The sequence below is a fragment of the Lissotriton helveticus genome, chromosome 4_1 (genome assembly GCF_964261635.1).
Source record: "Lissotriton helveticus chromosome 4_1, aLisHel1.1, whole genome shotgun sequence".
NCBI lineage: Eukaryota > Metazoa > Chordata > Amphibia > Caudata > Salamandridae > Lissotriton > Lissotriton helveticus.
In genome coordinates, this window is record NC_136063.1 from 1537990464 (window position 1) to 1538002721 (window position 12258).

Below are 12258 nucleotides of genomic sequence, written 5' to 3' on the forward strand. Positions count from 1 at the left end.
TGTATTCTCCAGCAGCTAATGGTTTAGTCGAACGCATGAATAGGGTCATAAAAGAAGGAATACAGACAGCTTTAGCTGAGAGGGTTCCTGTGGATGTATTTCTAAAAAAGAAACTTTGGGCATATCTCACTACCCCACACACGACCTCTGGAGTTTCCCCCTTTAGACTTTTAAGAAAAAGGGATCCAAATGGTACCTTGTGTCCTTCTTGGATCAAGGATTTAAAGAAAGGCGACAACTCATGTTTGGTTTGTAAGGACAAAGAAAGAATGCTCAAGAGTGTGTCATTCAAGCAAGCTGCTCAGAAAAAAAATTATGATGGTAAGAAATGTAAAACTGATACTGATTTTGTAATAGGAGATTGGGTTTTGATCAAGTCTCCGATGAAAGTAAAGAAAGGCCTTTCCAGGTTTTCTCTTCCAGTACAGGTGTTGAAAACTTCAAAGGGCTCTTTGTTTCTTGGGCAAAAAGGTTGGTGGAGTAAGAGAGTTTTGGTGAAATTAACGCCAGATCAAGCAAGAATGATAATTGATAGAAAAGAGGTCTTAACTGATGATTTACACTTTTCACATTTTTTGGAGGATTTAGGTGTGCAAAAAGAGTTTCCTCTTGAACCTATTTTTGAGCCTGAACTTATAACTGTACAAAATGAGTTTCCTCATAATCAACTTGAACAGTGTCAGAATCCAATACCGTCAATTAATTCCTTTAATACCGATGTTGTGTGTACTGATCAAGCAAGACCAACACGTAATTGCTCCTTTCCTTCTAGGTACAAAGATTTTTATTTATCTTAACTGTCTTCATTTCTTTATGAAAGGGGAAGGGTGATGTAATATGTGCACATGTGTTACACGCGCTCTCACACGAACGCAAGTCAGTATTAGACTACACGCGCATTTGCATGCGCGCATGTTTTCCTTCAAAGTCTAATGTTATGTTATATATTTAGGTTTGAATATGCATTCTCGTGAGGGCGATCTAACTCTCTGGCATGGACAGTTTCCTTTGTCAGTTGCTGTTCATAGCCCGGAGAGGAAGGACGCACTCCCGTGGTGTTCTGCTTATTTACTTAAATAAATCCATTCTTTTAATCTACTGCTTCCTTTGGATTGCTCATTCCTGGAAAACCTCAACATTACACAGACGAAGATACTAGTGATTTTTATTCTAGATTCGAGAAATGTTTTAGTATTAACAGTGGTTTGAAGACGAGTAGCGAGTCATACCCTCATCTTTTTGTTACTAAACTAGTCGAGAATTCAAGTCCACAAGTTAAGAATCGAGTTTTGAAAGTCGAAAGTACCTGGCAAGCTAATACTCCGTCCCAAATGCTTCAAATGCTTCAGTATCACCAGAATAGAATCAGAGAAGAGCAAGAACACGAAAGGAAACGTATGAAAGACACGAAAATGAAAGTATTAGTTGCACAATCTGTTCCTCAAGACAGTCAGAAGAGGGGTACGAATCAAGCCAGTCATCCTGCAGTTCCTGTTAAAGGGACCTGCAATTATTGTAAACAGCCAGGTCATTTTATAAACGAGTGTGCAGTTCTGAAACACAACATAGCTACCGGTAAGACTAAAGAAAGACCACGTCCGCCTAGACAAGAACAAGTTTCACAGACTTCTCAGTCACCACAGAATGCACAACAGACAGTTCCAGCACCGCAGCCTATTGCTGCAACACAGCATGTTACACAGCAACTGTACCAGTATGCACAGTCCGAGTATCCAGAGTACCAGCCGTATTCATGAAACAGCCTAGAGAGGGAGGTAGGCTTGCCTCTCATCGAGATACCTGTAGATCAAGAGGGTCCCTATGTTCACAGTCAAGTATTAGGGAAAGACAGAAAGTTTCTGATTGATACCGGGGCAAGTAGGACTACAATCAGTCATGACGAGGTTCCAGGGGCTCCGCTCTCAGGCTCTAGAAATGTTTCCCTTGGATTTTCAGGAAAGCCAATAGTAAACGAGATATCAAAGCCAGTTACTCTAGAAGTAGGTCCATTGTCCCGAACTACTGATTTATTACTTACGAAATCATGTCCAGAAAATTTGTTAGGCATTAAGACACTGAAAGAATTAGGTGCAGTTATTTGCTGCTCCCCAGAAGGAATACGTTTGTTTTTACGTGACTTTAAAGGTCACTATGTTTTACGTGATTTTGATCCAAGATTACTGAATGTTCCGCAGCATCTATGGGCACAAGGTCCAACTGATGTTGGTTTTATGCAAATCACACCACATCGTGTGACTCTCAAGCAAGGTATAGTCCTGCCACGAATCAGGCAGTACAGATTGCCACCTGAGGCTGTGGCAGCCTTATCCAAAATTATTGACGAGCTCATTGCTCAAGGAGTGGTTGTAGAAACGGACTCCAATGTATGTAATTCTCCTATTATTCCAGTCATGAAACGTACTGATCCAAATGCACCTCCAGTATATCGATTAGTGATTGACCTTCGAGAACTTAATAAATGTATCATTCCCCAGTACCCAGTTGTTCCAGATATTTCTTCCCTATTGACAGCCATTGATTCTGAAGCCACATTTTTCACTGTCATAGACCTCAAGAACGCATTTTTCAGTGTTCCGATTCATCCAGACAGCCAGTTCCTTTTCGGATTCTGTTTAAATGGAAGGAGCTATAAATTCACACGAGCTCCTCAAGGTTTCACAGAAAGTCCTAGCATTTACAGTCAAGCACTTAAGAGACAACTAGACAATATTCACATGCCAACTGACACTGCCCTGCTCCAGTATGTCGATGATCTACTGATCACAGCCCGTTCTGAACGTGACTGCGAGCGTGCGTCACTTACAGTTCTGTATTTCCTAGCCGAGATGGGGCACAAGGTGTCCCCTTCGAAGCATCAATTCTGTGTCCAGCAAGTGATCTATTTAGGCCACTTACTGTCCAAGAGGGGTAGGCAGTTGACACCTGACCGTATCCAGTTAATAGCGAGTCTTCCTCAGCCCAAGACCCAGAAGGAGGTACGAGCTTTTATCGGCCTCACTTCCTATTGCAGACAATGGATTCCTCAGTATGCATTCCTAGCCAAGCCACTGATACAGTTAACGACACAGGAGGCAGCCGTATCGACTGTCCTCCCTTGGACATCTGAACATACACTTGCTTTTAATGAATTAAAGAAAGCCTTATGCCAAGCTCCTGTTCTAGCAACACCGAACTACAGTAAGCCTTTTACACTTTTTGTCACAGAACGTGAAGGTACTGCATTATCTGTTCTCACACAAGATCAAGCAGGACAATACAAGCCTTGTGCTTATTTTTCGAGCACATTAGATCCAGTAGCCCAGGCTCTGCCCGCGTGCCTCAAGTCAGTTGCAGCCACAGCACTAGCTATCAGACAAAGTGATTCCATAGTGTTAGGACATTCCCTGACAGTACAAGTTCCACACTCCGTGGAAGTTCTTTTAAACCAAACACAGACTCAGCACTTGACAATTGCACGTTTAACAGGTTATGAATTGACACTATTCCAGCCACACATAGAAATCAGACGCTGCAACGTTCTAAATCCTGCTACACTGTTACCGTCAGTTTCTTCAAATCCTGCCACACATGACTGTGTGGAAGTAGTTAACACCATGACAAAGCCAAGACAAGACCTGACAGATATTCCACTACCTGATCCCGACCTGACACTTTATGTGGATGGTTCATGTATGAGAACAAGTACAGGAGAACTAGTAGCCGCGTATGCAGTGACTACTGACACTGAAGTTATAGAGACACACCGTATTGACACTCTGTCCGCTCAAGCAGCAGAGCTAGTTGCTCTGACCCAAGCCTGCATACGTGCCAAGAACCTGAAAGTTAATATTTACACAGATTCACGTTATGCATTCGGAGTCGTACACGACTTTGGAGTGCTCTGGCAAGAAAGAGGTTTTATGACCTCTCATGTAACTAAGATTCAGTATGGTCTCCTCATTCAAGCTCTGTTAGATGCAATACATTTACCGACAGCTATCGCTATCATGAAGTGCAAAGCACATACGAAAGTCACTGACATTATTTCCCGAGGTAATGATCTAGCAGATCGAACAGCCAAGCTCACAGCTCAGACTCCAGACATTCCAGTTAACATGACACAGACACACACTCCAGATCCGACTACATGTATGACAGTTAAGGACCCCACTCAAGATGTCATAGATATCCAGTTACATGCTACTCCTGATGAAATCAAGAAATGGTCCGAACAAGGAGGGGTCCAGACAGATCAGGGATGGTTGACGAAGGGAAAAGCCACATGGTTTCTCCCCGACTCAATGGTTCAAGTCATTATTAATACCGCACATAGTCCTGCACATTTAGGAGAAAAAGCCATGTTAGACAGTATCCAGAACCTTTGGTTCAACAAGCATTTACGAGCTGCAGCCAAGCAGAAAGTCCGTACCTGTATGATATGTTGTCAGTTCAATCCAGGTAAAAGTGTCCCGGTGGAACAAGGGGGATTCCAGCCTCCTGACCACCCTTTTGAAGTCCTCCAGATGGATTATATTCAGATGGAGCGATGTCGAGGTTTCAAGTATGTCCTTGTAGTTGTATGCGCTTTGTCCAGGTGGACAGAGGCATATCCAGTCCCAGATTACACAGCCGCGACCACTGCCAAGCAGCTGGTTCGTGAATTTTTCCCTCGTTATGGACTCCCTAGGGTCGTGTATTCAGACAACGGCCAGCCATTCTCATCTGAGTTAATGAAGCATGTGTCCCTTCTGTTAGGGTACCAGTGGAAGTTTCATTGTGTACGCCATCCTGAAGCAGCAGGTCTCGTAGAGAGACATAACCAGACATTAAAAATCCGCATTGCCAAAGTCTGTAAAGAGAAAGGTGTAGACTGGCTAGTAGCTCTGCCAGTCGCCCTATTTTATATGCGCATGGTCGCACATTCCAGATCAGGTCTGTCCCCTTATGAGGTCGTATTCGGCCGCCCCCCGAACATGTGGGGTACACCTAGACCCCGAAGTATTACAGATGTTTCCAGTAATATGCTGACAGATTACCTAGCTTCCTTGATGTCTGCCCTCCACTCTTGTCGTTCACAGGTTGCCGCCGCATTTCCAGACAATACCGAGGTGAAACCGCATGAAATCGTCCCAGGATGTTTTGTACTTGTGAGGAACTTTGATCGTTCAAGTCCGCTGGAGCCCCGCTGGAAACAACCTCAACTCGTCCTTCTGACCACCCGCACGGCCGTGAAGCTAGAAGGCCGCAAGGGCTGGGTGCACCTGTCCCACGTCAAGAAATTCCATGGATGTCGCATAAAAACATTGGACTGTTCCATTTTTAAGGACTACCAGAATTCTAAAGACTGCCCTATTCTCAAGGACTGTCCGGCTACAAACTTTGATTCCAAGCCTCCCCTGTTAGAGGAAACTCCGCAGCAGGAGTATAAAAGTAAGCTCCGGTCTAGTAAAATAAGTCAGCCAGTTTAATTGTCTAAGTCCCCCTCGGGTGAAACGGTTAGACAGGTTTCTGACATGTATGAGATAGACCCCCATAGTGAGAGAGTTAGTCAAAACTCTATCAGATGTATCGTTATTCTATGTTTTCTTCTATTTTTGAGTTTGATGGTTACCTGCACAAGTTATGCATTGCATTTATGTTTTCCAATTTCTCATGTAAATAAGTTTTCTAATGCTACAGTAGAGCACACATTTAGTGATCTGCCTCCTCACGAGCTATCCTATCGTCTTGCTATGAGAAATAATACATTTATCCGTATGTTACACTATTCACACCAGACCAGCAATGCCACTAATTGTTGGGTGTGTGGTCGACTCCCCCTTTTCAGACACCGAAGGGAGTTCTGCCACTCTTTCCTTATCCATTTTCACATAATGGTTCATGTGGAGCATGGTCCACGTTAACGTCATCCTCAACTGATATGTCCCTTCTGAACAGTACATGTTTTCCAGACAAGCAAGGTCTCACCCATAGAACAGGGTTAGATCTAGAAAATGAAGTTTATAATTTAGGTAACTATTCTTCGAATTTTATGGTCCTGAATGTTCAGTCTGATACCACTCCAGATTTACCTGCTATTTCAGTACTACCAGTCAAAGGCGAATTATGTGTCCGAAAGAATGGTTCCGCACATGTAGGACATAGTGATTGTACTACTATTGTCGAGTATAGTGACAGTGGGAAATCTATTTTCAAAGCCTCACGTCATTCTTATTTTGTTTGTGGTCAGACCGCATATGTTCGTCTGCCCCTCGATTGGGATGGAACATGTTACATTGCCTTCCTACTGCCACCAGTTTTCCTAGCCCCATCCGATTATCATAGAAACACACATCTAGTACACATTAGACATAGAAGGGAGATCGAGTCCCCGATTGTCGATCAAACTGAAACTGCTCTAGAACAGTATCAAGATTTCAATAAAGGATTCTTCTTCTTTATAGGCCCTGTCCAGAATAGTAAGCTAATCCGTAGGTTAACCAGAACCCTTGAAGCAGTAGTGAATGAGACTACTTCTGCTCTAGGTAACTTAACCGAAGAGCAATCTGCTATGAGATTTGTCGTGCTCCAAAATCGTCTCGTTCTTGACGTCATACTGGCCGATAGAGGAGGAGCATGTAGAGTCATCGGATCTAGTTGCTGCATTTTCATTCCTAATAACGCGCCGTCTGTTTATTCAGCTATAACCAGACTTCATAAAATTGCCCATCAGTTACACCAGAATCCAGGCACCTGGACATGGTCCGGTTGGCTCTGGAGTATAATTTCTGCCTGGGGATGGAAAGTATTGTCATCCCTAGGTATAGCAGTAATGATCATTTTCAGTTGCTGCCTCTGTTTACAATGTGGCCCTGCGATTTGCGGCATTTGTGCTACATCCTGTATTCCAAGTCCTAGTCCTAAGTCCCGTTCCAAGACAATTCGAGACGAGCAAATGATACTGTATGAAATGATAGATGGTATCATGAATATTGATGTTTCCTGATGGAAACGTAGTGACAAGGAGGGAATGTGGAAAAGTAAATTTTGCCATGTTCTGTGTCCCTACGTGTTCCCCATCTTATGTTATATGTGCATGATTAATATGCATATGTATTTCCTTATGATCGATTAAAGACGCAATTCTAGTTGTGTCCAACTTCAGTATGCCACTTTCTAGTTCTCGTGAAAGCTACGAGTATTAAGCCTATGTAAAGTTATGTGGCCACGTTTCACAGTGTGCACGTTAATTCAGTAAAAGTCCCCGTTTCTAGGCCTCAAAAGGGCCCGGACACCAGATTCAGCTCCTGTCTCCTGAACCCTCGCTGAGGAGCGATACAGCCCCACCTGCATCCCTGACCCTTCACTTACTTCCTGCCTCACAGTGCCCGGCTCGGCCTGGCTCTGCCTCTCTGTCTGCCAAGAGTATGTTATGATTCTAGTTATCAGTCAAGCCCTCCTTCTCTGCATTCCTAAGCTACTGAATCGCATCAATAGTTTCAGTCATAGTCTAGCTTTTATGTCTCCATGTAAGAGAAATACTGTATTAATGGTCATTTAATATTCCTCAACCCGCACTACATGTAGAATAATGCATGCACCAGTCTTAGAGTCTGTTAGCCTTTACCCTGATAACTTTTGGATTCTATCAACATGTTCTCTAAACATCAGATACTAGATAGTGTTTAGGTACATGTCGCTCTGACACTCCAGACTTTAGTCTCCTCTTCTAGCACAGAAGTCATAGCCCCTAGTTCTCCCTAGTAACACGTCATTGCCAGTTTGCGCGCACCACTAGGTCAGAGGTCCCGGCTCCTTAGGTAGCCCCCTCCATGTTTCCGCCCCATTTATGACATATTCTGTTACGTTTACATCACATGTCTATGTACACGCCTCTTGTTACACCCACTTCAGCCTTATCTTTCGCGACTGCTACGAACTCCGCCCACTGCTACGCCTACTGTATTAACTGTAATGCAATTGTTTTAGTATATATATATGTTATGTACTGTTATTAAAGTTACCCCCTTATGCTCCCAGATCCTGCCCCCGGCAGCTGCCATCCATCCTATTCCCGTGCAGGTTGTCCTGTTGCTGTCCTTTATGCTGTATTAAAACCTGCAAACTCAAGATACCTCGAATCTTGACTCTTATTTATTGAGCTATCTGTTATTGTATATCTAGTCAAAAATAGAACAGGTATTTAATTATTTATTTACCACATTACGGACCTTGTTTTTGCTTCAAAATATGCTCTACCCCCATTGTAATAGACTACATCAACATTCCATAAACAGTTACAACAGAAGTACAACATTATACTTTCTGGTAAAAATCACACCACCCTCTTCAACTTTCAATCCTATTTATTACACTTTTTGAACAATCCAACTCTACAACTTCCATCAACTCCTCTCTGCAGCCTAATACCAAACAACCTCACACCTTTCCACAATCCCGTGCACTACCAATGTACACTGTGTGGCCCTGTCAAAGTCTTCCTTTAAATCGCCTCAAAACACAATGAGCAAACCACGGCCAGCACAGTGATGTACCACACCACCCAGTGTTCTGCCCACTTCACACAGACCATATATATTACAATAGCCATTGAAACACCAGTCGTTGCCTACAAAGTTCAAACATATTTGGTATGTACCCAGCTCATGATGTGTAGGTGAATGCAATGCTTTTAACAACACCACCTGAACCGAGAAATTCCCTTCAAATCAAAGTAGCAACACTGCAGGTAACTCTAGTGTCAAAGGAGCACTTACGTTTTTCACAATTAGGTTGACAAGATGTGGGGAGACCTCACTGGCCCCCGAGAATACAGCTGTAAGTTTACTACAATATCAGTGGGATTTGTTGCTGGAGGTGTGCTCAACAACATAGCAAGGCCAATATAATGGTGTGCGGGCTGACAAGTCATAACTGTCTAAAAAACAAACTACTAACATGCAGGTTGGCTTTTCTAAAGCAAATTAGCAATGGCCTTGACAGATCGGGAGATTTATCCCATTGCGTGGTGATCATTGAAGATTTTTTGTATTTGCAGCTTCCATGCCTGTCATGATGACTGTGATAGGAGAAATGGTGTCATTCTTTCTTATGCTGTAAAGTAGAAATCAGTTGGACGGACAAGCCTCTGGCAAATGGTTTCCAATGGTGCAGCCAAGGGAGAATCCTGTAATGGATACCAAGAGGGACTCCAGCCTCTAAATGAGGCAGGGGAACCGAGAGTGGGTAGGATGGGACATCAACTCATTTTCAGCAGATGTCTTCTTACCACAACCCTTCCACATCCATGAGTCTGAAAGAGCAATCTTATTGGAGGAATAACTCAGATGTCTAAGCCTGAGTTTTTGATGTCTAAGCCTGAGTTTTTGAAATGAGTACATCTTTTTATTATCCATTCTGTCCCTTTGAAGTGGAATGGAAAAAGATAGTTAATTATTTTTTAAAGATTACTAGGAAGCCGTATAAAGTTTAAAACCGAGAACATTTGAATCACCTTTCTTTGTCAGAATGTGTTGTTCATGCACTGGTAGGCCTACGTTTTTGCAAACTTACCTTGGCTAGAAATCCTCTACACTATTGTGGATTCTTGGATACACTAAGCGGGCCGTAAGTTATGTAATGAGCGTCCCTTCCAAGATTTGTGTGGAACCTGACCTGCTACTTTTTAGCCAATTTCTTTCAAAGCTGTTATGTAAATTACCCAATTTGGCCGAATTTTTAAAATATTTTTCTTTAGGATTGTATGATTGGGATGCTGTCATTCTACAAGGGGTGCATTTATGTGAGAGCAGTCTTGATTGGGTGCATTATCCTTATACTTGAGGAACTCCCTGCTCCCAAGAGAGAGCTGGCTTTTTTTATCTGACCAGCAGGTCAAAACGCTACCTAGATATGATCCTTTGTTTGTGAATTGCTTCTATAGTTATAAGCTACCTACCCAATCTGTCTATCTGTTAATATTGTCTTGTTCCATCTTTAAAAAATAAAGCATGAGATTGTTCACTTAGATTCGTGCAATCTACAAAACAAGCTACTTAATAACATAGATAAAACTACAAAGTTGTACAGCAGCGTTTCCCGAATGGTAGGTTGCAACCTACTGGTGGGTTGCAAGTCAATTTTTGTTGGGTGGGAAAGTACAAGCAATAAAAAAGACCTGTAAATTCTGTATTCATCTTGTCATATTTGACGTGGTTCTAAGATTGACGTGAACGGTTATTGTCAAGGCTAGGTCTTCTAACAAAGTTGTGCTTATTTTTTAAAATGGGTATTGATGTTTAAAAAATTCCCTTCTCTTTGAATTCAGATAAAGAAATGTACATTGATTTATGTGACAATCTTGCTGGGATACAGGCATGTAATTTTATTTGTAACACACAACAAAATGTAAATACCTGCAAAGGAATTGTACACATTTAGCATTTAGGGAAGCAAAAATTAAGCTTATTGTTTTGTAATTTGTAATTTTTAAGTGTGATGGAAACAAAGATTTTAAAAGGATCAAAATAAATCTAGACACTTTACTTGGTGATGGACAAATTATAAATATTCACTGAATCCATATTTCCACACATTATCATTTGTGGATATAGCTATCCAGTAAAACTGTATGTTTCTGAAAATGTAGTTGCCAGTTCATTGGAAAATGTGCTAACTTTAAACGGTACTGTGCTAACACACAATTTAGTTACATCAATAAATTACCTGCCTCATGCCCAGTAAAGCTAGATGGATCAAAAAAGTTTGTCATTCTAAAAATTGGGCCGTGGTTCCAAAAGGTTTGAAACGCTGTTTCACAGTCTTCTGAAGAGCCCCTGTTAATGGTATGAGAGGTAGGCTAATACATTTTATGACCATATTAACAATGGAGAGTGAGAATGTATTTCAGTTGTTGATGATAGTAAGGTAACGATGAAGAAATAAGAATATTCTATTAACTTGTTGCTCTGTTCTGCAGGGATAAAGATGTGTTGTGGCAGAAATCAGATGCTCTTGAGTATGAGCAAAAGATCCGTGCAGAGGAACGCTGGCTTGGGGACACAGAGGTTACCCAGTGTCTGGACTGTGGTAAGAGCTTCAGTTGGATGGTGCGTCGACATCACTGCAGGTTAGTCTGAAGAAGCACTGTTCACTTGCCCGTAAGTGTTAATTAGCATCAGGGCCGGGCTAGAGACTAAATCAGACCTGGGAGAATGTTGATACCAACCCCCAAGCTTCGGAAGGGTGTGACTTGAATGGGGGTGTGGATTGCTCATAGCAGGCCATCCTGCTTTCAAAGCAGCCTCCAAGACCAATACCAAACTACCAAAATGGCCTGTTCTGCTCTGAGTAGTACTTCCTATCTGAGCAGATGCATTGTACACTTCCATAGTGCTCTGATCTAAATATTGCAATTGATGCTCTGAAAGAAAAGTTTTTTTAAAAACTGCATCACAATAGTCTTATTCACTGTGGATGCCCTTACAGAAATGTTTGGAAAATAGAAAGTCCCTCAGAAATCTGTACATTCAAAATTGTGATATTAAAACAGTTTGTATGTCTCAAGGAATGTAGGTAAATAGAGGTTGACATATTACAAGGTTCCTAGCACCTGTCACATTACGTTTGCTTCCACAGTCATAGATCCCATGAGTATTAGTAACACCGGACAGTAGAGTTAAAGGTTATTACAACTAGAACCTTGTGGTTCGTCTGAGAAATTAAGAACTAAACTGTAGTTTCACCCAAAGATTTTGTCTGCTTTCAGCAGCTGTATTCCTTCTGTGAAATGTTATTTTTTTGGCCCAACTATAAAATCTTGAGGGCCAAGTGGATTATCCCATTGTGTAAACAAATTGGCCCGGCCACTATCTTGAGGTATTGAGAATTTTATCTACCGATACACATAGGGTAATAGTTTTTGGCTTGGCCAAATACTGGTAACTACTATGGATTAAACGTTCAAAATGTATTGTATGAATTTTGTATTTTCTCAAACTGTATTTTATGGCAGCCCTTTTAATATTGGTCTTTTATCTTTTATATTGTCTTAAAATTGTGCTGTGTTATGTATTTTTTAAGATCTCTGTAATCGAAATAAAGTTATGTATGATGATGATGAATTGTTCAGTTCTGCAGATTTACTATGGACATTGTTACAAGCCCCATAGCCAATAACTATTTCTGGCCCCATGACTGGTAACAATGTTACCATCCTATTGGCAATTTGGACTACCTTGTAATCGTCACCAAGTATATTATCATACCCTTCTTTTTCTC

The 12258-nt window shown here is 41.7% G+C and overlaps 1 protein-coding gene across 5 annotated transcripts in view; it reads left to right on the forward strand.

Moving 5' to 3' along the window:
- Positions 1-12258, forward strand: part of FYCO1 (FYVE and coiled-coil domain autophagy adaptor 1) — an 825109-nt gene that overhangs the window by 544395 nt on the left and 268456 nt on the right. For all 5 annotated transcript variants that reach the window (XM_078688154.1, XM_078688155.1, XM_078688157.1 and 2 more), the window contains one exon: positions 10958-11107. In XM_078688154.1, the coding sequence (XP_078544280.1) occupies positions 10958-11107 (150 nt within the window). The remainder of the gene's footprint in view (positions 1-10957; positions 11108-12258) is intronic.